This window comes from Rhizomucor pusillus, assembly GCF_041956525.1.
Source record: "Rhizomucor pusillus strain CBS 183.67 unplaced genomic scaffold VTP01scaffold_20, whole genome shotgun sequence".
Classification (NCBI taxonomy): Eukaryota; Fungi; Mucoromycota; class Mucoromycetes; order Mucorales; family Lichtheimiaceae; genus Rhizomucor; species Rhizomucor pusillus.
This window is the reverse complement of record NW_027192162.1, coordinates 270,234-296,377: the sequence shown is the minus strand read 5'-3', so window position 1 is coordinate 296,377 and position 26,144 is coordinate 270,234. Positions and strand designations below refer to the sequence as shown.

Genomic DNA, 26,144 nt, shown 5'->3' with positions numbered 1-26,144 from the left:
AAGAACTTGGATGGGAAGGGCGGAAAGGGTATTCTGCTGCTTCCTGGATTCACAGCAAATTATCTTCGTCGTCGTCTTGTCCTACCCAATCAATTTCATCCAGAAGTGCTTCACTATCAGCCTTCATCTGTGCTATTCCCGACACTTGCTCTAGATAGGCGGGATCGCGAAGCACTTTTTTGATAAACTCAAAAGGTTCGTTGCGATAAGCTTCTAGAACCTGCGCACGCGAATAAGTCATGGGAGCAGCGGACAAATGCGGATGGGGTGGATCACCTTTTTTGAGCAAGCCGTACAATTCTCAAACTGCTGTCCTACAATCAACAGGTTGCGAAACTGGCCCAAAAAGCCGCGGATTTGATGCGGGACGAGCCCTAGAACGCAGCTTCCTTGATCACTTGTCGCAGTATCCGCTGCAGCATCCACGCTATCTCGACAGAGTTAGCAAAGTATGGATAAACTTCGTCAGTATTGTAATAAAATAAATTTTACCCATCCTTGTGCTGCAATAGAGAAACAAACAACTCGACTGCTAGTGCACCCGCAATAGCTGCCAGGCCGGGACGCGTAACTGTACATTGCTGGTCGAGAGTCCTATCCTTGAGAGACTACAAGACAAGTGATAAGGATAATGGTGTGAATATTATCTGCAGAGCATCAAAAAACAAGGGCAAACATAATTATTTGCATAAGTGATAAAATACTTGCATCGGTTGGTGCCACCACATCGTTGCAAAAATAGCAACCCAGGGACGCGTTCTGCGAGCCATGTCGCATCACAAGATAGGTATCAAATCCGAGAGCTGCATTGATGACGATTTTGTTGGCATGTGTTCCCAACAGCGTCGGAAGCCACCGGCTCTCACGACTATCAGTGAGTAAAAATATTGCATCATGTGCCTGTATCAAATTGAAAAGCATGTCAACATCCTTCCTAAGTTGATCGTCCGAAGAGGCAATGTGTCCTGGCATTGGGATCGACAGATCGTATCCCGACGCGTTCTACGAACGAAAAGGGCTTAGTGTGTGGGGTTAGAAGTTTTGGGGGGAGATGGAAGCAGGATAGTATACCGCGGTTGGCTGTATCTGCAAAATGCTCTCAGCAGCTTTCTTGGCTTTCGGTGCGCCGTAATCGTTGGAGGTATACAGAGGCTGTCGAACAGGGTTCGAATGGGAAACCTGGCCATTATCCACAAATGTGATATTGCGGACACCCCATCCCTATTTCTTTTTTCTAAATATAAATTTGTCCTGTCGCCAAGTGGGGTTAAACCCAATGTTACCAGGAGAGAGCGCGCTACATAGCACCCCAGAGTTCCCACACCTAAAAGTAAACATTTGGTGTTCTTGATTTTGTCCAAGTCAAGGTCTGGTACGATGCGCCATCGCATCAGTTTGAGGTTCAGATACACCGCAGTGTCAGCCAAGCTAGGTGGGGCAGGTAAGTTTGTGTGAATTACATTGCAAGCTGCATAGCTGATGTACCGTAATGGATCCATTATAGGTCCCAGATCGGCCATGCGTGGCGACAATTTGCCTTGCGCGTTTCTTTCCCATCCAACAGCCTTTGGTTCTAGATTTCGGTCAGCTATTATTGTCTATTCCTTTTCCAGGTGGGGCACCCCCACATCCCCCTGCCTGCTGCTTGTAACATTCAACGTACGTTCCTGCGCATAGCTCGACGATGACGGTAATTCGGCTACGAGTATCCGGGAAGCTTCCACAGATGTAATCCTGCCTGGCATTTCCCTGTAACACACGACTTTGACCTTCCGGATGCCAAAGCATTCATGCAGAAGTGCGAGAAAATTGCGTAGGGGCCAACCAGGTAGGGAGCTTTGGCTGGAAGGATCTGCAAATCCCACCACAGGCTGCTGCCCCCACCCACCCCGCCCCTTGGTTAATATATCCGTATATCTTAGGCTTGAAAATATGGTTCCCACCTCTTGGTCTGCATCAAAGAATTGCTCAAATTGTTCAATGGCCCCTATCCGGATATCCTTTCCTGATCTCTTGATCAAAAAGTAGGGGTAGCGGTGTTCTTGATAGGCTTCGGCCAGCGCCGCAATCTATATAATTGCGTTATTTTTTATACATGATATGCATTTGGCAACTTTGTGTCGCAGCAGCTTACCTCATCTTTGCTAAACTCAGTTGCGATAGGCTGCAAGGGTTCTTCCAATACCCAAGGATGCCCTTGTGGCATCATTGCCGGGAAGGCGAACCAATAGTAAAATTTGTAGTTTTTGAGATCGCCAAAGGTTAGCATGAGAAACTCGGAGAGTATACTCGGACATTTCAGTGCTTCTCTAGTGCGTATGGCTTCCCATATCTGATCTCCCAGAAGCCGGTTAGGATCAATTGCGCAGGAGGAGATGATCGCAGAGAAGGTTTACCTTGATGGTGAGGCGTTGGAACAGATCATTCTTGTCAATATTCTTAAAATCCTCTAAAGTGTTTGTATTCACCAACGTGCCTGAAACGGGAAATGTGAAAGGTTGTCTTATCAACAGCAACAATGGATAAGCACGTGTTGGGGGAAAGACGGAGGCAAGTTCGCCATAGAGTCAATACCTGGTGTCATCATTGTCTAACCCCTGAGCGGGAACACAAAACCGAGCAGGAACAACAACAGCTTGCTGCTCGTCGCTGTCGGAAGCAAGCGGACGTCCCGTTGTGTAATAAGCGTGAATGTCTTGCGGGGCTTCAGACAGTTTCAGAACGTCCAGCTTCTTTGTCGCCAGTGCTTGCCAGAATGCGGCATCTACAGCTGATGCAAATTGTGCGAATTGGAGGACAGCCATTTCTCTCGTGTGGGGAGTGGACCAAGTATATGGGTGTGAGAGAGAGACCAACAAAATTGACACGTAAGACCTCTTTGTGACTGTAAAAAGGTTTGAGTTTGTGAGGCCCTAGCAACGTGGTCGACAAGGTGTAAAAAATGACCCGACCAACCTTATCGGACAGCTGCGACGCGCTTAGCCGTTCCTTCTTCTTTCTCTTTTGTGATGACAATAAGACAGATGAAGGCGGAATTGCATCACTTCTTTGTTTCCTCCTTGCTGAATGTCTCAGCTACACGTGAGTCTGCGGTGCAGCGTGACAAAGGTATTTGATCGCTGCAGGTCTCTCCTGCTGGAGCTGGGTTGAATTACCCCGCTTTTTTTTCATTCTAGTAAGGAATAAGGAGCATAGTAGAAGCAGGTGCTTTCACCAAGCTGAATGAATGGGGTGATGTGGAGCGCACTGATTTGGAACATGCTGCACGGACGCATCTCTTGAATTTCATGTGACGCAAGAAAAGGTCGGAATGGGACACCCTGTGGACCCCCTCTTTCTGGTACTCCAACTGCCCTTTCAGGCAATCCCGTTGGAAACCCCACTTCGGGGCCAAAGTGTGGGGGGTGGTCGGTGTAGACTTCAAAAAGGGTTTCTGGCCAGGGGGGGAGACAGAGCAACGCATCCAGAGCAAGATCGATTAGTACCGATAAGGGGGACTAGACAAAATATACTCCCTGAATAGCTACAACTGGCCCCCAAAATCCTTCTGGGGAAAATGAAGGGTGGCCCCAGCATCAAAGAAAAATATTACATTTCTACATTTGCTGCATTTTACTATAGCGATCGTGTGAACATTTCAGGGTTGCCTTATTTTACTTATCCATCCTGGAAGTGATGAAGCCGCCGGTGTTCCCGCCGGCTTACTACCTCTCTTGGCCCCTATCCCCCCAAAATTCAATATATACAGCCTTTTGATGTACCCCTCGTATCTCCCCCCATATCCTCAGTATACACTTACAGTTTTTTGTCCTCAACACCCTCGCCCCCTTTTTGTCGCTGCCTGGTCAACGTGAATCAGCCAGTATAAATAAAGGAGCCGTGCTTCTCTTTCTTCCTCTTCCTTCTTATCCCCACCACCTACTATCTCTATGGCATCACGGTCACTCACCAAGCAACAGCAACGCGTAGTTGCTGCTGCTATCGACAAATCTAACATTCCACGACCATACAAATGTCCTATGTGTCCAAAGTCCTTTTATCGTCTAGAACATCAAACACGCCACATACGTACCCACACCGGCGAGAAACCGCACCAGTGCACCTATCCAGGATGCGAAAAGCGATTCTCCCGTTCAGACGAGCTCACACGACATGTACGCATCCACACTTCCCCTAATCGCCGACGGACCAAGCAAACTATTGCAAAACAAAGCAAACAATATGTACGAGAGGAGCAGCCGCAGCCACCCTCACCCGCATTATCCGCAGGATCAAACTTCCACTCTGACTCTGAACCAGAATGGGTCTATACCCCAGATAACTCTCCCAAGATGCAGCCGAAACTCCCACAGTTGGAATGCAAGCAAGCATCATTTGAGCTGATACGCCCAACACCGATGTATGGTACCCGCAAGAGCCTTTTGGAGATCCTCGATCGGCCGCCACAAGCTCGCGTCTTGCCCCCTATCTATACCTCTCAATATCCGCAACAGCAACAACAACGACAAGAGCAACTGCGGCGAGAACAACTAAAACAACAACAACTACCCTCGCTTCATTCCATTTTCCCATACTGATCTGATTCTTCATTGTATACCATACTCTCCCGATCCATTCTTTGAATTTGTTACTATATGTAGATGCAAAAGTCCCACCCCTTCTCACTCTTTTTTCTTCTTCTCTTTTATCTTTTCCTTAGTCTCTTTGCTTCTTCTTTTGCTGTATGCTTTCACTTTTTGCTTTAACAATCAGTGGGTCACTCATACACATACATACAACAAAGTTTGTACATATTCAAAAATTTGACAAAATCAGAAAGTTTACGTTAGCGTGAAGGGGACCGTGAGATACTTCTGTCACACTCATCAATGGCACCACCAGGGTGCTTTACGTTACCTCCGGTCAGCCTATGGGAGAAACGCTGCCGGAAGAATTGAACACTTTCCCAGACGGGTCCCGCATTGTTGTCGTGGATTCCCCACACCTTGCTTGCTTGTGAGGTTATAATCCATTATTTCCTATGCTACCTATGTAGATTTCCCGACAGAGAGATGCATGCGGGAATCACACTTCGCAGCCATCCTGGAAACTCGAAAATCCTGCAGGTCGTGCAAACTCATGGAATAATACCTTGTAATCATCAATCTTCCCGCCTCGGAACATGACACGTGTTGAAAGTCTTTTTAGAACTCTGCATACTTCAATCCATTATCCATCATTGAGGGAAATTGCCTTTCACGTACAGACATCTAGGAAGCTAACATTCTATTCTCATCATTTCTTAGTTTAAAACCGGTGCAGCATCTTCTCATACGAACGGCGGAGGACTCTGCATTGCTTTGTTATGTTCACATTCGTATGGAATAGAAAACCACGTTCTATTTCTCACGTAGCCGAAAGGAGGAGTCAGCTCCAAATAATCGTATGCATTTCTTCGTGGCTCTCGACAGTCAACATTTAAACCATCCAAACCTGGAGATTTGATTTCTAGCGTGTAGGGACTCTACTACCCAACCATCGTGATGGAGAACATAATCTTCAGCTGCTGTAATATACCAAGAAGCGTTATGAACAGTCTCCGGGTGAAACACAATCTTCCAATTCATATTTAGCAACATATGAAAACAAGGAAGAACGCAATGGCTAGTGTAGACCTAGTTTATGGATACAACAGCACTGCTATGTCTCAAACATGCACTCTCAATGTATGCGCTCGATACAGCTCTTCGAGAACACAATCTGAATTGTTCTATGCCTTGCAACACACGCATTGCCCGCTTTCCGTATCGCCATCATCTGGGCCTCTCTGATTGTCGCTACAGACACGTAATGCTTTTCCTACAGGCCAACAGCAACGTTGTGTATATGAAAAGCAGGTTAATGAATTATTAAAATTGATGGACTCCACCCGAAATAAGCAAGCAAGAGACGATGCCTGCGTGAAGCCACCACAAAACTCGTCGGTCTTGAAATCCGCAGGGACGACAAGCGCAATGGATTCGTCCCTCTTTGCACGCTCAGAATGAACGCCAAAAGAGAGCTTCCACCCAAAGAAAGCGCAGTCTTTAAGAACATTCTGGTAACTAAAATCGCGCAGTTTTTACAATGGTTAGAAGTCTTATGGAGGTTATCTTCAGAAAAACTATGAACATCGTCAATACAAGAAGGGTTTGAAGCTTGCTGATTCCATTCTCAAAAAGTTTCCCGAACATGGCGGTGAGCATGCTATTCTTTATAGCCTATATAGAACAAGTATAGTTGACTTTATTTGTATTTTTACTTGACAGAAACGTTGGCCATGAAAGGTCTCTTCTTGAACAACTTGGAGAAGAAGGAGGAAGGTTACGAATACGTCAAAAAGGGTCTCCGCTATGATTTGACATCTCATATCTGTACGTAAAGAAGCAAAAGATGTAGTGAACAATTATGCTCTAACGTGCAAGGTGTCTAGGCTGGCATGTGTATGGTCTGCTCTACCGTGCGGACAAAAACTACGAAGAAGCTGCCAAATGCTACACTCATGCTCTAAAATACAACAAGAATGATATTCATATTCTTCGAGATTTCGCATTGCTGCAGACGCAAATGCGACACTACGATGCTCTCGTTGAAACTCGCACTCAACTTTTGCAGCAGAAGCCGACGAATCCGCCGTTTTGGATTGGTTTAGCAATCGCCTATCAGCTCGTCGGCAAGCCAGATACTGCCATCACTGTCTTGAAATCACACGAAGAATCTCTCAAGGTAAGCACTCTGATCTGTCAACTATACCGTATTTTACCTGCTGATAATCGGGCCAGGATATGCCTAGCAACTTTGAGACTTCTGAATTGTTAATGTATCACAACAGCCTAATCGAGGAGACTGGCGACTACAAGGCAGCATTGGAACACCTTGACGGTATTAAAGACAAGGTTACTGACAAGCGCGGTGCCAAAGAAAAGCGAGCATTCTATCTCCATAAGCTCGGTCAGAATGCAGAAGCTGAATCTGCATATCGCGTACTGATCAGTGAGAATCCTCACGATCGCGCATATATTCAAGGTCTTTTGAAGGTGAAAGGATTGGAGATTCGTAAGTGGTATTCTAAATTCTCATGATATATAAGTAACGATTGCTTATCTTTGCCATTGCTAGCTGAAAAGCGGAGCGAAGCCCTCGAATGTCTGTCTGAACTTTCTGCTCAATATCCTCGATCCAAGGCAGTCGAGGATCTTATCCTTTTGCATGCGCAGGGCGAAAGCTTCAAGGTTAAGGTGGATGCTGTGCTGCAAAATGCCTTGAGAAAGGGTGTTCCTTCACTTTTTACTAGTATGGCAAAGTACTACAAAGATGCAGACAAGGAAGGCATCATTTCCAAGTTGGTCAACGATTATCACGACTGTTTGAAGCTGAAAGGCAACTTTACCGGTACCGATGGTATGTTTATAAGCTGTAAAGATCTCAATCGCCTCAGGCTAAACTTAACAACTGTCCTGTAGACGAGAAGGAACCGCCGACGGCTCTTCTGTGGACCCTCTATTATCTCGCTCAGCATTTCGACTATCATCGTCAATACGACAAAGCTTTGGCGTACATTGATGCAGCAATTAATCATAGTCCAACTGTCGTGGAACTCTACATGACACGAGGTCGAATCCTAAAGGTTTGTCGAAAATTATTAATGTTTCTAGGTCTGAAAGGTGTGTTGAAAGTGTATACATAGCATCAAGGCGACCTGGAAAAGGCTGCACAAGTCATGAACGAAGCCCGTGAACTTGATCTGCAGGATCGCTTCATCAACTCCAAATGTGCAAAATACTTGCTGCGTATTGGAAAGATCGAAGAAGCAGAGAAGATTCTGGGCCTGTTTACCAGAAAGGATGTCACTCCTGCTCAAGATTTGACTGATATGCAATGTCAGTGGTATACTCTTGAGTCTGGTTTTGCCTATCTTCGAAAGAAGGATTATGGAAGAGCTCTGAAGAAGTTCCATATTATTGAGAAATTCTTTAACGACATTTTTGATGACCAGTTTGATTTCCACACGTACTGCATGCGCAAGATGACTCTGCGGGCATATGTCAGGTGAGTCTGATGCACTTATGTTGAAGAACGTTAGTGCTTATATTCTATAACGAACAGAATGCTTCGGTTCGAGGATAACATCCGTGGTCATGCTTTCTATCGCAAGGCTGCCAAAGGCGCTGTGGAAGCTTATCTGGCCCTGGCTGACAAGCCAAAGAATGCCAACGGTGCAGATGAAAACAATATGACTGAGGCAGAAAAGAAAAAGGCCAAGAGTAAAGCTCGCAAGGCTGAACTCAAGGCGCAAGATACCAATAAGATGAAGAAGGAAGAGCCTCAGAACCCAAAGAAGCAGGATGCCAAGCGACCTGTTGACCAGGATCCTAACGGCGAGAAATACCTAAACACCACCACCCCGTTGGAAGATGCTTTACAGTTCATCAAACCGTTGCAACTTTTGGCACCCAACGATGTTGAGACACATGCTCTCGGTTTTGAGATTTATCTACGCCAATCCATGTGGCTATTGGCTCTCAGATGTCTTGTCAAGACTTCGGAAATTGACAAGTCTCATCCTTCCATTGCACCTAATCTTGAGCGCTTCAAGAAAGCAGGTACGCTATCTCAACATTCTAGCCAAGTTGCAAAATAGAGACTGATGTAATGTTCTAATAGTTGCCGCAGCCGGCCCATTGGATCCTAACATTCAAAAAGTTATTGATCTTCAAATGGCGAAAATCTAATGGAAAGGAAACTAGAAAAAAATTACAGAGCTTTTATACGTTTTACAGTCTAGGAGGGATGGATGCAGGATACCTGTTGAAAGGTGACAATGTATAGTAGCGTAAAGAAGAAAAGTAACGGTTGAATGTATCAAAATAGAAAAACAAAATGGGATAATAATTTAATAGAATTATGCCCACTAAAGACGCAATAGAGTGAGCATCACATACGCTGCTGCCTGCCGGTTGTAATACTTACAAGATCCCGCAGATATTTTCTGCTACCCATCCATTCAATAAGCAGTTTATTGGCAGCGACGGCGTCCACCTGCTGGTATTGGCAGATAATCTCTACCAAGGCATCTTGCACGCCTTTAGCCATACCCTTTGCATCGCCACATACGTATATCGCAGCATCCTGTTTAACAATAAGATCGTACAGAGCCTCTGCGTCAGCGCGTATCAGATCTTGAACATATTCCTTGCGTTCAGGATTATCACGGCTGATGGCCAAGCGCAAGTTTGCGACAGTGCCATCTTGGACGAATTCTTCTAGCTCTTGATTGAAGAGATAATCCTTTGCACGCTCACGAAAACCGTAATATACCCAAATCGAACCGAAGTCTCGGTCGATATCACGAGAAGGATGCGCGCCAACGCCTCCCATCATTTTACGTATCTTCTTCTGCTGCTGTCGATGTTCAAGGAAACCGATAAAGGGAGCAATTCCCGTACCAGGGCCGATAAGAACGAGTGGTCGCTTGGTATCTGTAGGTAAGACAAATGCATTGGCATTCGTCTTCTTAAAAACTGGTACTTGGATGGAACCATCGAGTTCGATTGATTCCACTTTTTGCTGCCGTGCAGGCACCATGCCCGTCAGTTTATCCAACCAAGGAGTAGCGACACCCTTTCGAGGAACATTGAAGCTCGTAGTATAGTTGACAACGTTGAATGCAAAGTGGATCTTGCTCGGTGATTTGAGGGGTGAATTGGCAATCGAGTAATATCGCGGCATATGGGCTGGCAAACAATCCAACAATCGCTCAACTGGTGGTTTACAGCTTGGGAACGTTACCAAAATATCTAAGAATGTAGGCATCTGGTCGCGTATAGCGTTGAACTGGGAAGCACCCTGCTTACTGCAGAGATACATGAGTGTTGTCTTTTCCTGAGGATCGGATGTATAGTCTGCCAGCATTCTTAGAAGCGCTTTGCGAGGAGGGGTGGTCAAATCTACCGCGTAACGGAACAGATCACCCAGGGTGACACTGGAAGCTTTTTGCAAATGTGTAGGCAAGCTTTCACCTGCAACCTCGTAGAGAGTTTCATATCCTTCCGCAGTCGAGAATCCCAGTCGTTCAATAACTGCTTCCACGAGACTTTCGTCATTTGGTGCGATAACGCCGAATGCATCGCCTGGCTCAAATTCTAGTTGATCTTTGACGTCCAACTCAACATGCAAAGTGCGTTTGAGAGCATCTTCGGTGGTCAAGCATCGTACGGCTGTAATTGGCGCTTTAAGTACTGGACTCGGGGTGGTAACAAAATCGATCGAAGGTGTATCTTTGGCGGATCGAGTTGTTCCGAGCTTATTCAACTTTGCTGTGGAAGCAGGAACACGAGGAAAACCTGTCAACTGTGTTCCTGCTTGCAATCCAGAGCGATCGATCTGGAGAGCATGACCCAAAATTGACTTTGGTTTTTCTTCCTTCTTGATCAAGGTGTTTGGCAGGTCCAGATAAGGTTCAACGGCAGGCGGAATGCCCTGTTTTCGTCCTCGCATCGAATATGGATCATCCTCGATCTTAACTTCTTGTACCTTTTCTGTGAGTTCTTCAACTGGTGCACTCGAAAGATTCTGGGAGTTGCGCTGCAAAACTGTCGGTAAGACGTCCCAAAGCTTGGCAATCCAGGGATCTACAACGCTCTCAAGACTATCAAATTAGTAGGAAACCAAGGATCAGATACGAGATCTCTATTGATACTGCTCAAGATGTGTTACCCTTCAGCGTCATCTGCAAGACCCTTCTCGTAGAAGACGGTTGCTCCCATCTCCTTGAGCTTTTTCTCCAAGCGCTTGGCTGTATTGTTAAAGTTTGTATAATTGGTATCTCCCAGACCAAGCACAGCAATTTTAGCATGCTTGAAATAATCAGGCTGCTTTGTTCTTCGCAAGAAACGCCAGAATTTCAAAGAATGATCTGGTGGATCGCCGTCACCGGTATTTGAGCTGACAAAGATCAGGACGGGCGTCTTGTCCAGTTGGGCCTAGACAATTGTGAGGGAACTGTCTCTGACACGGATTCATTGTATTAAACCTTTTCGTATTCGTCCATAGGATAGCATTCTCCTGCGTAGCCGCGCTGTTTCGCTTCCGAGTGGATATTCTTGGCAATCCACTCGGCATTGCCGGTTTGCGAAGCCCAAAGGATTCTATAAGATTCAGCCGGATCCGACATTCTTTCGGTTGGGGAGAGAGAGTCGGAAGAACAAGGTTATCTCAGGCACAGTGCGGTCTCAAAAATCGGATTCGCAGCTTTCCTCCGCCCTCTTCTTATTCGCGTTTCCTCCCTCGACTATCATGGACCTTGACGTTTCGCTGGACGATATAATCAAGAAGAGACATTCGGATTCGAGGCGACCACCACGACGAGATACATACGACCGTTCAAGGCCCCCTTCATTCAGTCGCAGACCGCCCGCCCAAAGTTTCTCGAGAGGACCTGTAAGACCAAGCTTTCGATCCACCAGAGCGAATTTGCCCCGTCGATCGCGTCTGGTACTTGGCACTTCCATTTGCTAGAGGAACTGTACAGTCGGTTAATCAATGAAACAGATTCGGAACGATGAACCTTTCAGTCGCCCAGCGTTCAGGCCCTATCCGTCCTCTCGTCCTCCACCACCGCCACTACGTCGTCCTCCTCCTGCTCCTGCAATTCAAGCAAAGATCGATCCCGCGAGTATCGTTATTACAAAGAAACTGCCTCGCAAAAAGTCGAATTTTGCTAACGAAACTCAGCCTGGTCCTACCGTCCAGCCTGAGCCCGTATACCAAAATTCTACTCCTCCAGTCGTGAGAGAAAGAGGAATATCTATTCGAGGTGCAGCGGTCGGAACCAGTAGCTATGCCAATGGAATGTATGTCCGCAATGGCAACGGTGGTGGTATTTCTATTCGAGGAGAAAGCGGCCCCGCAACCGTTATACTTAGCAATCTGGACCCTACAGCAAATGCAGAAGATATCAGGGTAAGTTGAAACGAATATTGAAAGCGTTAATGCAAAGGCTAAACGATATGCTTCAAGATGACGTGCTCCCAGTTTGGACGCGTTAACCACTGCGAGGTCTTCGTGGATAGAAGAGGACGTTCGTTCGGCGAGGCCGAAGTGGAATTTGCTCAGCGAAGTGGTGCTTTGGAATGTATAGCTAGACTGGACAACGAAGTTGCTGATGGTGAGTGGCATTTTCCCTTTGGATATTATGCATTTTACTGATTAACGAATATTGAATCCCAGGACGTGTTTTACGCGCAGTGTTAAAGCAACGACCTGGTAGCGCTTTTGCTTCTAGCTGTCCTCCTCCCAATCCTACACGCTCCGGCTTTACGTCTACATAGTTTTCCTCTTGGTCACTTCTGTCCTTTTCGTTATGTCGTTCAGTTTTCCTTCTTTCGTTAAGTAGTTATTTCAAATTAAAAGAAGCAGACGTTTGCCTTCGTCTTTGGAGCCATAAAATTACAAAGAACGCTGTGCAATCAAAATCATTATCAAAGAAACTTATTCACGTAAATGGACCCCAATAAACAATTGCAACTATTGGATAATTTAAGCATGTTTTCACTGTGCACAGCTGGCATAGCTATTAATCATTCTTTCTACGATGTAACAAAACCATTTATAGCATGGGGCGACGGGAATCTAATGTATCGGATATAATATCTTGATATCATACATATGATAGTTCAAATGGAAGATTCATCATCACTATCTTCAGCATACTCTGCAGCGTCGTTGACTATGTCTCTACCACCGATTATTTCATGACGATCTGTGAATTCAGCCAAAAACTTTCGACGTCGCGCTTCTTCTTCTTTCTGCCCTTCGGGTCCTGTCCTCGTACCGTCAGGCATGCTTGCTCGTCTGCCTGCTAAGAACCGGTCCTCGTCGCCACTGCCAGACGCATCGTCGCTGGTATTCATGGACTGTTGTCTCTTTGAAAACTTGTTGTTGCGATCAGCATCAGACTTTTTGACTGACTTCCGGGCAAGATTGATAGAGGATTCGATCCTCAAACGGTTTCTTATCATGGATATGTTGGGCCATGTACGGGAGCGGCCGACCTCCATGACATATGCCATACGCTTAGCATCAGGATTCGCCACAATGTATAGCCAATCGAATATGTCCGTTTTCGGCTAGAGAACTCGTTATATTCCTGATTTCCCGGACGAGATAAGCAAAAGGCTTACCAGTATAGTTACGGTACCGTCGAATTTTTGTAACCAGATAGAGCTCCAATCCTGATTTAAAAGTCGTGGTAGCAATCCCAAGTCTCGTACAACCTTGAGCCACTTGGACAAGTCCAGCTTTAGAAATTGCTCGCAAGCAGATGCCAGGAAACCGCCGCGCCTAACGAGAGAAAAGATTGTAGGATTCGATTATCGAATAAATGGAAAATATTACTACTTACCATCCCTTCCCAAATCGATGAGTGACTGGACGACCTGGGCTTCCCTGGTTGGCGTAGAAGAATAGATGGATGTGAGGGTTCACTTGACTAACAATGGTGAAATTGACATTGAATTGGTTATACAGCGCTTGCGTGGGTATATCTGTGCGCAGGCTTCCATCTTTGAACTTATGTCCATAGTTGTATGGCATCAGGTGTGAATATTTAGGAGATTTTTGCATCAAAACCACAGGGTTCTGGATCTATTACAGAAACCATGCAGAGGTTCAGTCAGTATCCAGCGACAAAGTGTTCACTATTGTTGGACTTACCCCTGGGATCGCTGCAGATGCCAAAACTGCAGACCAAATAACACAATGAGGTGCAGTAATGTGGTTTAAAAGTTTAGGGGGCGAATGGGGATCATGTGGAATAACAGAAACGTTAAAAATGCGACCCGTGCGTTCGTATGCTTCCTTGAAAGTTAAGGATCCGTGCGTAAACCACATAATCATACGACACCATTCCCCACTGTCAAAGAACGCCCCAGTCTTTGCATATCGCGCAAGATGGCCCAAAAGCGTATCATGGCAAAACTTAAGTTTGTAGGCGATTTCAGGTACCAGTACCTGGCGCAGCTCATCATCAGTCCGGGTGCAGACGAGGGCACCCATGAGCGCACCAGCTGAAGTACCAGTGATGATAGATGGCAACAGCTTTCTATCCAGCAGTTCACGGACAACGCCAAGGTGATATAATCCAAAGCCTGCACCCCCTGAAAGGCACAATGCTGTACGACCGTAATTCTTGGCATAAAGTTTGAATGCTAATCGCTTATCCTCAGACGAAACGTGTGGATTACGTGCCAGAACCTCGATGGAATGTGTCACTAGTGGCTTATGTCATTATTTGCACATCGGAAATCAAGCATGGCCGGTATATACCTTCGTCAATATATTCATCAATCAATCTTTTAGTTCCAAGGTACGTGTTACTGTATAGTTTGCGGTTTTCGATGCCGGCGAAGTTCTGTTTCAAGCAAGCATAAAGGACATCTTTGAGATTCTGAGCTGCGTCCGGATCATTTTCTGCGTCTATGGTGTAAATACGCAGATGTTTGATGACCTTTTGTATCAAGCGATAGTCATAAAATCCGTACGGGGCGGAATCTTTCCATGTGTCCTTGCCGATGTAACGATCTAAAGCTTCAGCAGCTCGACACCATTCTTCATATGATTGTGCTTGTCGTAATTCGGCACGTAATCTTCTGCGCTTTCCTCGCCTACATCACTGTGAATTTATGCACAACTTTTGCTTTACATATGCAGCTCATTACCAACTGAAAAAGTTCTCCCAAGCGCGGACCATTTGTCGTAGCCCAATATATAGCACAAGTTCAATAATTATGATTGTTCCAATGCCGATCTTCAAGAAATGAGACCTTCAATCGTGGTGAGCTCGAGTGAATTCGACTTACAATCAGCGGATATCGAAGCAGCGAGTAGGATATTCCTTTTGGAACACCAAGGTCTTCTTCAACCCGTCGTTTACGTCTTGTTGTCTTTTTTGTAGTCGGCGGCAGGAGCTCGCCCTGTGCAGCAATGTGCTCTGCTCCATCTAGATCGTCTGACAGTGCCTTGACAAAGTCAGCAACGTGGTCTTCGTTGACGAAGTTCTTGTTGAACTCCGAGGTCGTACGAAGGTTCTTTCTGCCGTAGTTACGTCTGTTTGTCTCTTTCTTCAAGTCGGGTGAAGATGCTGAATCACTTTCAGTTTGCGATTCCTTCATAGCTAAGGAGGAGGAAGTATAATCGAATCAACAGAAAGGGGAAAGTGTCATTTCTATTGCATGACGTTTGTAATGCTCCGAAAAAAACGAACCCCACACCCCCAAGCAGAATCTATTGTAAGCACGTGCCTTCCTAGATCAGGAAGATATCAAGCTCTCCAAGCTGCTGCTTGAAAAAGGCCTGATGCACCGGGTCCTGCGAAGTATTTGAGTATCCACGTTCGCAAGCAAAAAATCGGGCCTGCCATGATGAACCAACCTAGTATGCTGGATATTCATAGATGGCAGCCTGCGTATCCTCAGTGAAGGGCATACTCAGGTCATTTAAGAGTTACTAATGTGAACCCTTACTAACTGAGCGACATAGACTCGTGGGACTAACCGTCTCTCGGGTACGGCTTATGACTCGACGGGTCGACAGTGTAACATGTCGCTTATATAAAAAGGATAAGGTGTGCCCGTGCACAGAAAGCGTGACAGAGCAATAATCCCTAGCAGGCGCATAGGTTTTTTGGCTTCTCCAAAAATATCTATCCATATTGATATCTTTGTTAGCCACTCTGAAACCTACGCGGATTTTTCCAGATCTATAGCACGTCGATTATTATGTAGATATTCTCTGGAAGCTTACAAGCGACTTTTTTGTGTATTTGAAAGATCCTATTCCTTTACGAGTTTTCTTAGCTACTATTATAGGTATTTTACCTGAACTCTCACATAAATTACGACACAGAGGACAGCCAGGAAAGGTGCACAAACGTCGCATTGATAGCGTCGTCTTCATTTTCCTGCAGGCAACCGTCCAGGTAACCACGACCAATAGGAAATTCATAGTCCGACGTGAACGGGTTCAATCTGTTGCCTTGATCGCCACGCATGTAGAGTTCTCTCTCTCGAATTCGTACAATGGCCCAACAGAGAAGCGGTTTGGCTGTCGGCCGTAACAAGGGTTTCATCACCACTCCTCGCGATCTTAAGCAGAAGCCTTCCCAAAAGAAGGGCGTAAGTTGGATGGATGGATGAATGGATGGGCGGTTGCATGGATGGATTTATTTATACTCGACATTTGCCGGTGACATTAGGCTCTTGGCAAGCGCACCGCTTTCGTCCGCAGCATCGTCCGCGAAGTTGCCGGCTTCTCGCCCTACGAACGCCGTATCATGGAATTGATTAAGAACTCCAAGGACAAGCGCGCAAAGAAGTTGACCAAGAGAAGAGTACGTACAATGACGTTTCAATATTGCACGTCTGTAACTAATCGTAATTCGCCCCAAATAGCTTGGTACTCTCCGCCGCGCCAAGAGAAAGATTGAAGAGTTGACCGGTGTCATTGCCGAGTCTCGCCGTCACTAATCCTCTTCACTGCGTAATTTCTCGTTATAGCAAATTTTGCATTAAAAAGGGGCTATGGTGAAACAACATCATCTACCTTTACGACTTTTGTTTGCTCGGAAACGACGTTGCATTGTGGCGGCTTTATATTTATTCAAAAAGTTTATTCACATATAAACATGCAGTATACTGTACAAGGAGAAGGGAAGGGAAGAAACGGAATTTTGAGAAAGAGACAAAGGCAGACTGAGGGAGAGGTAGAAAGAAGAGCGGAAGAGAGAGGGAGAGGGAGAAAGAAGAGCGGAAGAGAGAGAGAGAGGGAATGCAGAGTTAATACTGCTCAGGATGATGTTGCTGCCAACCGCGCCTTGAAGGAACCAAAGTTCTCATATTTTTCCGTTTTGACCATCGACATTTCATCCATATCTTGTCGCACCATCCGCCTGGCATACAGCAGGAGCACCAAGTCCACCAGAAGCCGTAACCCCACCAGCAACGCCACACACCTGGATCTAACTCGATACTCTTGACTGATCCTCTGCCAACGTCGACGAGTCCTTGGTCGGCATAGTAAAGCGAGGAATCGCCGTCGAATGAACCTAGACTCTCGTTGTCCTCTTCTGCCATGACTATTTGCAGCGCTTCCGGTCCGCCACCAAGAGAGCGCAGCATCGATGTAAGGTGATCGTGTAACAGGAGACCTGATAATAAGAGAAAAGAGCTCCAGACAGGTGATCTGAAAGGATTCTTGGTCTGTTCCCAGAGAATGAAACGTGAACCCTGTTGAGTGATTTCTGCGACCAACGTCTTGCTGTGATAACAACGCAGGTCGTACTGGTCTTGAGTAGATATAAGTCGCCAATGATAAGTTAGATTGTCGATCCATCTGAAAGAGAAGGCGGAGGATAAGGTTGAAAGAGTAACAATGGTGTTAACATCGTGTTGAAATTCCATAGAGTGCCAGTCTTTAGACGTGAGAGACCACAGTACTTGATGTGTTGGACTATACAGGGTGACGTAGGGTAAAAGTTGGTTCGGTATCTTTACACGGCCGGTCTCCTCGTCGTTGCTGGCACCGGCTGCCTGAAAGACCTTATGCAGCAGCATCTGGGGTCGATAGAACATGAGTTCGTCTTTGTGCTTGGTGCGGCACTGAGTTGTTAGTGTGCAGTCCGACGGCAAATGAGCCAAGTTCTCCGTGACAGGAACGTCATGCTGGATGGTGATTTCCAAAAGTACGGCGCTATCTAGATCTCCTGTAGGCACTTTTCCATCTATACGCATTGGTGTTGCTGCCGGATATTCTAGTTGTTTCTGGTGCAGAGGTGGAGGAACTTTGATTGAGGTGTCCTGGTGCGTTGCATCCGGTCCAGCCGATGCACTAGCAGGTAGCGCCATGTATTGAAGACGGACAAACTCGCCTCGCTCTGAAATTTGGGATAGGCCCGTTCCTGCACTAGCGCTCTCCCCGCTGGGTATCAAATTTACAAACCTGAGTTACCATGCCATTGCACAAGCTTTCCAATCCATTTTTACATCATAAAAGTTATCTATAAACCCATAACATGTAATAAGGGCATTGTTATCTATTTTTAGGCTGAAGACCAAGAGGAAGCTGGACATGGCTCATGACTCAAAAAGCTCGTACATTGGAACATTATCTAGACCTACATATGATGAAACTTGGAATAGATAAATGCAAACGTTTTGGTAATCCTGCTGTTAGGACTAGAAGGCTGCATTCCGTCATTAATCAAAGTCGAAGCTATATACTAGTATATAGAGTATTATCTATGAAAAATATCGCTGTGGCCCGTATGTATCGTCCGGGGAGTGAAGGTTCAAGACAGTGAAGGATACGTAGATTTGATCATATGTCTATGAAGAATGCGTTGATATTGGCACGAATAGCTTCACAGTGCATGTATCCTCAATATAACTCTTGATCCATATACTACAATTGACAGTTTTTGGGAGCTTGTGCTCCTTCCGAATCCGTATTTAGAGGGTGGATAATTGACAGGTCAAGGTAAGAAAGCTCAGCGATGTTACATAGACACATTATACAAATTCTGTCTTTTACATTGGAGCATTCCAAAGACTTGGAAAATGTATCAAGCTTTGAATCCAGCGCTCCTGGATCCAATGCGAATCTACTGCGAGATACTGTGATGCCACCATTCTCTAGGTGGCAGTGCATCCTAGCCTGAAGTAAACGTACACATCTGATAAGACCTCTCACTGTGCGATGATTTCTCCGACGATAAGATGCTGTAAACACTGGATGATAACTAGAGGTATTTCCTTTTCGCCAGCTAAATCGATAGATGATTACGGCGTTATCCGGATCGCTCATGGACTCGAAAAAAATATTGAGTGGTTTCAAAACTTCTAGTGCATTTGCCGCCCAGTTTTATAATATGAACAATATACAAATCTTAAACAGCGTCTATAAATGAAAAAGTGCGTAGAAGAGAAAGGAGTATTTAGGTTAGCAATGGAAATCCCATGCAACTTGAAGTTTCACAAAAGACTTACCAGTAACGAGCTTGGTCAACTTGGCAAGCTTGCTGGAGACAGTAAGATCGATGCTCTTGTCACCAAGTTCGACCAAGACACCGCCCAAGATATCGGGCTTGACCTTGTTGGAGACCAACAACTTCTTGCCTTCGGCCAAGTTGCTCTTTTGCAAAGCATCGACGATCTTGTTCAAGGTAGCCTTGTCCAATTCCTAGAATGTGTGGTGGCATTTTGAGTTTCTCGCACGTATGTATCCATGTATTGATAATCTCCTCTCTACCTTTGCAGAAGTGACGATCAAGGGAAGCTCGTTGCGGTGAGCGCTCATCAACTCGGAGAAAGCAGCGAAAACTTTGGTGGTTTGGTCGAGGCGGCTGTTTTCGGCCAAAGTCTCAAACAAGTTCTTGGTGAGCGGGTTGACCTTGCCAGCCTTGGACAAGAGGGCTTGAACACCTTCAAGCTTGGCTTGGGGAGTGACGGTGGGGTTGACCAAGAAGTTCTGGACAGCCTGGTCCTTGGACACGGCAGCCTCAAGGCTCTTCAAATCGCGTTCAACGGCATCGAGAGCGTTCTGACGAACAGCGGCGGTGTAGAGGGCGGTAGCGTAGCGACCATCCAAACCGTAAAGAGTGACTGGGGGCTGCATGTCCAATGTCAGTAACCGTGTATCTAGAAGGAATCCGTCTTTACGAAATTACCTTGACGGCAGCGGCAGAAGCGTAGCCACGAACCAACTACAAAATATTCGCGTGTCAATTGCAGTGTCATTTTGTATGGTACAAGTCGTACCTTGGGAACGGCAGTTGTCAAACGGAAGGCCATTTTGTGTCGAGTGGAGTGGAATCGTCCGGGGGCCTTTGCTCTCAAAATTTTGCTACTTTTTTCACGTCATCGAAATTAAACTCCCGCCAAATTTTCTAAAAGCAGGGCAGTCGCTGCTGTAGTGGAGGGTCTCTCAACAAACCGGACTGCTGCAATTGCAGATGATATCGACATGTTATCTGGAGAAGCTTGCACCAGTCATTGTTTCCGATGAAAACCAGTAAGAAATTATCATTTTGAGTTTTTCAAAGTATTACTTTTTCGCTTCTACTCTCACATTAAAGATTTTACTGTAAGTATATGTGTGCATATGGAAAGAAAAAAAATCGTCTAGTAAGTGCGCTTGTAGATCTTGTTCATGAATTCAGTAAAGATGGCCTTCTTGAGACCAATGGATTCGTCAAGCTTTTCAATGAGACCTGAAATTTCCTTGTATGACTCCTCTTCATATGCTTTGTAAACAGCTTCGATGTTAAGATCAATGTAGATCTGCTTAACCTTGGCTTCAGCGGCAGAATCCTTCTTGCCGTAGTTTTTCTATAGAAACATCGCTGTCAGCACAGCTGGCCAAATGCTGATAATCCATTTACTTACGTCAAGGATCTTGCGTTGCTCAGGGTTGGCCTTTGCAAGGGCTTGGTTGATAAGCCAGGAACATTTGTTGTCCTGGATATCGGTACCAATCTTGCCAATGACTTCGGGGGAGCCATAGCAGTCAAGGTAGTCATCCTGAACCTGGAAATATTTGCCAAGAGGAATCAAGATATCGTGGGCTTGCTTGAAGGCGTCAGCGTTCTTGATACCGACCTATACCAAGAGAAACGTTAGGTATCCAGTACAAGACAGGTGCTGTTTACATTTGCATACCATATGCATGCCGAGGGCAACAGGAAGGTAGAATGAATAGTAGGCAGTTTTGTAAACAACAATGAAATGGTGCCTGCATGCACGTAGAAATAGAAAAACAATAAATGACCGGTCTCATGTTATCTGTATCCGTCCTGTCTCCTTACTTCTCAACGGAGAATTTGCTCAAGTCAACGTGGTCCTCGGGTGCAGTGATCAAGTCGCAAAGCTGTCCTAATTCAGTCTGGAAAGTCGTTTCGTGGAAAAGTTCAACGAGATCGATGTAGTAGTCGGTATCGCGGAAGTACTTCTTCAAGAAGTGGTAGATGCAGGATTCAAGCAAGAAAGCGTCATTGATAGCAATCATACCAACACCATTCTTGCGGAACCAGCATGGTTGACCACGACGAGTGATGGAGGAATCCATAATATCATCAGAGACCAAAAAGAAGGCTTGCAGCTGCAATCGATAAAATTAGCGCTTGCATCTATTTTGTTGATCCAGCGTGAGATACTTTACAAATTCGACAAGCCAGCCGAGTACCGAAGCCTTGAAAATATCGTCTTCCGTCACAGATTCACCCTTTAGGATACGGACAGTGTCAACAACTGACAGTCCACGGTTCAGCTTGCCTAATCACAGCGTATATTAGATGATTCCACAATCACAAAGCGAACCACCGAAGCTGCCCGAACTGATATACCTCCAGGAACGTTGTAGTACAAGTTCTGGAGTTACTCTCAAGTGTGAGTAAGATATTACGTCTAAGCAAGGATGGTTGGAGCTTACTTCTTTGGTCCAATCGTAAGCATCCTGAGGCATATTGTACTTGCGCATCTCGGCGAGGACCTCTTCAGCGAGAGTAGGGAAGACGTCGAGAAAAGCCTTGCGGTTTTCCTCCTTTTGCAATTTTACGGCGACCATTAAGGAATCCAAAGAGTCAGAGGAGAGAAAAGATCAGGGACCCGATGAAAGGAGCGAGATGAAGTAAAAGAAAAAAATGATATATTTAGAGTTTCGGGTGCAATGACAGCAAAGTTATCCCAGAAACAAAACTCCACTGAATTCAATTTCGCGCTCGAGCGCCCCAGGTGAGGTTAACATATCCGGTAGCATGCCCCATTTTGGGCAAATGATGGAAACCCAAAGGGAACGACTAATAAACGCTCCAAATCCTGTAGCAGTCCGCATTGTTTGGTTCGGGTATACCGTTTGTTTTAACTTCTTATACATTGAGCAGCGCTTTCCGCTTTTCAAGGTAGCAACATCGGCAGTCTCGTGCCACTTAAAAACTGGCTATAAGAATTAGATTAACAAACCTGTTATTCTAAAAATCTCGTTACGTAAGAATCAATCAGGAATTAGCCGTCTTGAATGTACGCCATCCCAAAGTATGCGCTCTTATGGTCATCCATGTAGCATTCTCACTGGCATTTGGCACCCATCTCTTATCTGTTCTAGCCATATGTTGACAAATTTATCAGTCCTACCATAGCCTTTCCAAGGAACAATCATGCATTCTTTATCATTTATTCCTTTTGATTATATCCTTCCCTAAAATTACAGCTACTGGTTTCCATGACTATATTACAATACAGCATTGAACAGAAGAGTGGACCCGTATGCGTAGAGGACATAGAAGACGCTGAACTTATACAATGGTTCGATAAGTCACATAGCTCTTGGAACGCACTATCGTTCAAAGTGGTTAGGCCAGTATTTATCTATGCGCTATGCCCAACGTCCTCGAGATTATAAGAAGCATATCGAAAGAGTCAACAATGGTTCATAGCAATTCTTTTGCGTGTAATAATGGATACAAATGGTTATCGTCAGTTTAGCATCAAAGTTGCGCAAAATGTTTCTCCAAAAATGAAGTATATTTAAGAAGCATGCAAAATCAAATATGTATGCAAAATAGAACGGGGGATGCAGGGTTCTTTCCTTCTCTTTTTTTTCTTTCCTCTATTTGGTGTAGTAATGGTCACGCATGAACTCAAAGAAGGCAAAATTGTTGGGACGGGAGCTGTACTTGTAAACAAACTGGGACGCGAGGTAAGCACCGAAAATGGCCTTGACATAGCTTTCAGGTACACGAGCCAGCAGGGTATCCAGACCAAGCTTGTCGAGCAAGAGCTTGGGGAAGGCCTTGGTGAGCACTGCACGTCGAAGCGAGACATCGTCCCAGAGGTTGGTGTGTTGAAGCTGCTCGTTCAGTTGCACAATAGCTACAGACAAGTCGTCGGATAGCACAGAGATGGGAGTGCCGGTCTTCTTGTGCTCCTTCCACAGGGCTTCGAATTCCCAGGTAGCGTTGCGTTCAATGATGGCCTGGACTTCCTTAACGTATGCTTGGTAGAATTCAGGCACTTTACCATCACGGACGCACATATGCTCTGCAAACTCTTCATCATTGAATGCCAAAGCAGCCAGAACCTCGAGCGAAGAGGATGTGACACCGCCCTTGTTTGCAGATGCATCCTTGAAGATAACAACACCAGCGCGTTCCAAGCGAAGACGAGCTTCTTGAGTGAAGAAGAGATTGGCACCTTCTACAATGTACTTGAATTTCGGAACACCATCTTCGCCAACAAGGTTCTGAACGTTGTACAGATCCACGGATTCGGGACGGCCACCGCAGGGAACAAAGACGGTGGAGGTAGCAAGGGGATGAGTGTGGAAGGTGTTGCGGAACTGAAGACCATTCTCGACGACTTCGCCGTTGGGAAGAGTAACGTTGTTTTCATCGACCAAGACACGGAAACCCTGAGGAGAGAGCTTGGAGACATCAAAGTTGTTGATCATTAATCGTGCATTGGCCAGGCGTAACAATTCTTGGCGATCAAGGCCAGCAGGGTCGTACAAGACACCCGAACCATCTACAATGGCAACAGTCTTGTCCTTGGAAATCTTGATTTCGTTGGAACCAAGGTCACCATCGGGACCACCGGTCTGGACCTTGGTGCATTCCTCCTCGTTCAAGCCAAAGGTGCGGTAGATACCCAAGACGTATTGATGGACAGATCGAGTGGTCATACCATAAGTGTCGTGCGGGATACCGCCGAGAGACTGGCTCTTGCCGGTCGTGAAAGCCTTCCAGAAGCTGGCGTTGCGGCTGCGCGCATGTTGAGAGGCCCAGTCCATGTAGTCGGCAGTACCTTCATCGGGACCAAAGAAGAGGATTTCAGGCTTTCCAGTGAGATCAACGAGAGGTTCCTTGATGCCCATAGTGGTACCGGTGATCAACAGGTCGAGAATAGAGTCAACGTACTTTTCAAAGGCGACCTTAGCCTTGTCCTGCTGATGAATGTCAAGCAGGATGGTACCCTTGGAACCGCCTTCCGGAATATCCTTGTTCTTGCGTTGCTGGGTGGCTGCGAGAGCATAGTTCTCATCAAACAACGTACGCTGATTGATGGAGTAAGCTTCCCTGTTGCGAGATCGGATGATACGAATACCGCCACGGGCAACATCGCGGAAACGAAGGTGGAAACCACGGAATTCGGAGCCAACGACCAAGAACATGCCGTACAGACGGGTAGGATATTCAATTTCAGGCAAGAAGCTAGGATCGAGACGGAAAGAAAGAGCAACCTTGGTGGATTGGTAAAAGTTGGTCTTGAGAACATGTTGGTTGAAAGTCAAGAATGATTCAAAGACGAGTTGCTCGTGGGCATTGGAAGTGACGCTCTTGATCTTCTTGCTAAGTTGCTCGGTGGTCAAGTTTTCGACGGTAGTAAGACGTTGGTAGGAGATGGTAGGTTGGATGGAAGCTTCACGCTGGTTGACATAGTGTACGGTGGCAAAGTTGGCATAGAGGAGCTTGATGAGTTCGGGGTACTGCTTGATGATGTCGAGGATGTATTCACGGGTAAATGTATCTTGGCGGAGACGTTTCTTCATCTTGGTCAGGACTTCTTCGTGGATAGGGTTTGATTTGTCCAGGAGATTAGTCAGGCTTAGATATTCCTTGCCTAGACGGTTCAAGAAATGCTGAGCAAAGATCCAGCAGACATAGCCATAGACTGTCTCTTGCACAGACAATTGGTTGGTCTTGAAGAATTCTTGCAGCGGGGTTGTCGGCAAGCAGTAAAGCAGGGAAGTTTCCTTCATGACTTGATAGATGGAACGCTCAATTGGCAGAGTCTTTGCTCCAGGGAGAGGGTTCAAGTAAAAACCCATGATTGTGACACCATTGGAGAATTGTTCTGTTGGGAGGAGCAAAAGTTAGCGTCTTTTCATGCAGACAATTTGTTGCCTAGAGACAGTGTGCACTTACCGACATATTTACGGGTGGAGTAGAGGTTATAGTAGTGGTACAAATCGGACATGGCGGCGAAGAAACCTTGAGTGCTTCTTTGGCGATAACCAATGATCAATCGGCGTTCGCGTGAACCTTGTACTTCGTACATCTCAATCACGGGGCCAGTGCGCTGCAGGACATTGCGCATGACTTCCTCGTAAATCTTGAGAGTATAGTCTGTAGCCTTCTTGAGGAAGTTTTGATCAGCAACCTGCTTGATATCGGTTTCTTGCTCAGGGCTGGGGTTAGGGTTGACAAATTGGCACTTAGTGACAAAGTAGCATCGGAGCTGCGGAGTCATTGCAGACGAGACAGTTGGGCTCGAACGATATGACTCAACTCTGTAAGCCTGAGCTGAAGTGGATTGATCCAAGTACTGTTCGTCAATTCTACGTAAGAAAGTCGCGCGTGAGAAGCCATGCTTCTACCATGCAAATTGCAGCAATAAACTCACCTCTTTTCAAACTGAGGGCCTTGAACCTGGGAAACACCGGGCTCGGATGAATGAATATAAACAGAAGATTCTTCAGACTCCTTCTCCAAGTTGATAGCAAGTGCGTTTTCATGCTTGGTAAAGGCCAGGATCTTGGCACCATACAGAGCCATGATGTGGTTTGCAATGGTTTCCACGGATTCCAAGGCAAAGTAGTAGTCATCGATACCTAAGTTTCTGCAAGTAAACAAACAATGAGTCTGGACCCTTTTGGAATTACAAACATGCTTACTTCGCTTACCCATAGAACCAGCCAACTTCATTCTGGACCAAATCCTTGGGGATGAAACCAGAGTTCTCTAGATACTCGCAGACTTGCACCATCTGCTCGTTCTTGCCAGGAAAGACGTTGGCATTGTAACCGCTGCCATCGTCAATAGTACGAGTATGACCATTAGTCTGCGGAGGTAGGAGTGTAGCACCCGTCATGTTAGGAGGGAGTTGGAGAGCGAAAGAAAAGTGTCGAGTTGGAAAAAAGGCTCTCCATAAGCGAGTCTTTTATATGAGTCACCGTCGCTCTCAGGGGGTTGTCTCATAATTCTTTACTGTGATTGGTCTGACCCGTGAGAACTTTTGTCAAGCCGACAATGTCCTCTCTGTACTATTTTCGGTGTGTCCGCGGCCTGTTGGGCAAGTTCT

General features: G+C 45.9%; 11 protein-coding genes across 11 annotated transcripts; 4 read left to right on the top strand and 7 right to left on the bottom strand.

The window, feature by feature from the left end:
* Positions 1–49: 49 nt before the first annotated feature.
* Positions 50–2,804, bottom strand: VTP01DRAFT_5140 (uncharacterized protein; the record flags this gene model as incomplete). Its single annotated transcript, XM_069383900.1, has 12 exons — positions 50–220; positions 277–427; positions 493–608; positions 709–1,002; positions 1,072–1,221; positions 1,284–1,428; positions 1,486–1,573; positions 1,664–1,874; positions 1,944–2,069; positions 2,135–2,332; positions 2,397–2,502; positions 2,575–2,804. The coding sequence occupies 12 exons, from the start codon at positions 2,802–2,804 to the stop codon at positions 50–52; spliced, it is 1,986 nt and encodes a 661-aa protein (XP_069235740.1).
* Positions 2,805–3,929: 1,125 nt separating this feature from the next.
* On the top strand, positions 3,930–4,577 carry VTP01DRAFT_5139 (uncharacterized protein; the record flags this gene model as incomplete). The annotated part of the gene is made up of 1 exon (XM_069383898.1): positions 3,930–4,577. The coding sequence occupies one exon, from the start codon at positions 3,930–3,932 to the stop codon at positions 4,575–4,577; it is 648 nt and encodes a 215-aa protein (XP_069235739.1).
* Positions 4,578–6,022: 1,445 nt separating this feature from the next.
* VTP01DRAFT_5138 (uncharacterized protein) lies at positions 6,023–8,750 on the top strand (the record flags this gene model as incomplete). The annotated part of the gene is made up of 10 exons (XM_069383897.1): positions 6,023–6,079; positions 6,138–6,216; positions 6,288–6,392; positions 6,452–6,744; positions 6,801–7,074; positions 7,138–7,419; positions 7,482–7,645; positions 7,706–8,067; positions 8,125–8,621; positions 8,683–8,750. The coding sequence occupies 10 exons, from the start codon at positions 6,023–6,025 to the stop codon at positions 8,748–8,750; spliced, it is 2,181 nt and encodes a 726-aa protein (XP_069235738.1).
* A 170-nt stretch (positions 8,751–8,920) lies between these two features.
* On the bottom strand, positions 8,921–11,191 carry VTP01DRAFT_5137 (uncharacterized protein; the record flags this gene model as incomplete). The annotated part of the gene is made up of 4 exons (XM_069383896.1): positions 8,921–8,929; positions 8,989–10,666; positions 10,735–11,000; positions 11,051–11,191. The coding sequence occupies 4 exons, from the start codon at positions 11,189–11,191 to the stop codon at positions 8,921–8,923; spliced, it is 2,094 nt and encodes a 697-aa protein (XP_069235737.1).
* A 122-nt stretch (positions 11,192–11,313) lies between these two features.
* VTP01DRAFT_5136 (uncharacterized protein) lies at positions 11,314–12,347 on the top strand (the record flags this gene model as incomplete). The annotated part of the gene is made up of 4 exons (XM_069383895.1): positions 11,314–11,511; positions 11,569–11,979; positions 12,037–12,184; positions 12,247–12,347. The coding sequence occupies 4 exons, from the start codon at positions 11,314–11,316 to the stop codon at positions 12,345–12,347; spliced, it is 858 nt and encodes a 285-aa protein (XP_069235736.1).
* A 345-nt stretch (positions 12,348–12,692) lies between these two features.
* Positions 12,693–15,188, bottom strand: VTP01DRAFT_5135 (uncharacterized protein; the record flags this gene model as incomplete). Its single annotated transcript, XM_069383894.1, has 7 exons — positions 12,693–13,145; positions 13,200–13,359; positions 13,421–13,662; positions 13,732–14,288; positions 14,344–14,681; positions 14,736–14,824; positions 14,877–15,188. The coding sequence occupies 7 exons, from the start codon at positions 15,186–15,188 to the stop codon at positions 12,693–12,695; spliced, it is 2,151 nt and encodes a 716-aa protein (XP_069235735.1).
* Positions 15,189–16,094: 906 nt separating this feature from the next.
* On the top strand, positions 16,095–16,541 carry VTP01DRAFT_5134 (60S ribosomal protein eL36; the record flags this gene model as incomplete). Its single annotated transcript, XM_069383893.1, has 3 exons — positions 16,095–16,190; positions 16,271–16,405; positions 16,467–16,541. The coding sequence occupies 3 exons, from the start codon at positions 16,095–16,097 to the stop codon at positions 16,539–16,541; spliced, it is 306 nt and encodes a 101-aa protein (XP_069235734.1).
* Positions 16,542–16,850: 309 nt separating this feature from the next.
* Positions 16,851–17,918, bottom strand: VTP01DRAFT_5133 (uncharacterized protein; the record flags this gene model as incomplete). Its single annotated transcript, XM_069383892.1, has 1 exon — positions 16,851–17,918. The coding sequence occupies one exon, from the start codon at positions 17,916–17,918 to the stop codon at positions 16,851–16,853; it is 1,068 nt and encodes a 355-aa protein (XP_069235733.1).
* Positions 17,919–18,958: 1,040 nt separating this feature from the next.
* On the bottom strand, positions 18,959–19,862 carry VTP01DRAFT_5132 (uncharacterized protein; the record flags this gene model as incomplete). Its single annotated transcript, XM_069383891.1, has 5 exons — positions 18,959–18,969; positions 19,059–19,251; positions 19,321–19,680; positions 19,739–19,774; positions 19,830–19,862. 5 exons carry the CDS (start codon positions 19,860–19,862, stop codon positions 18,959–18,961), a joined length of 633 nt encoding a protein of 210 aa, XP_069235732.1.
* Positions 19,863–20,192: 330 nt separating this feature from the next.
* On the bottom strand, positions 20,193–21,633 carry VTP01DRAFT_5131 (uncharacterized protein; the record flags this gene model as incomplete). Its single annotated transcript, XM_069383890.1, has 7 exons — positions 20,193–20,399; positions 20,457–20,669; positions 20,730–20,802; positions 20,876–21,168; positions 21,229–21,341; positions 21,413–21,437; positions 21,499–21,633. The coding sequence occupies 7 exons, from the start codon at positions 21,631–21,633 to the stop codon at positions 20,193–20,195; spliced, it is 1,059 nt and encodes a 352-aa protein (XP_069235731.1).
* Positions 21,634–22,674: 1,041 nt separating this feature from the next.
* Positions 22,675–25,934, bottom strand: VTP01DRAFT_5130 (uncharacterized protein; the record flags this gene model as incomplete). The annotated part of the gene is made up of 4 exons (XM_069383889.1): positions 22,675–24,917; positions 24,989–25,401; positions 25,467–25,682; positions 25,747–25,934. 4 exons carry the CDS (start codon positions 25,932–25,934, stop codon positions 22,675–22,677), a joined length of 3,060 nt encoding a protein of 1,019 aa, XP_069235730.1.
* Between the last annotated feature and the right edge of the window lie 210 nt (positions 25,935–26,144).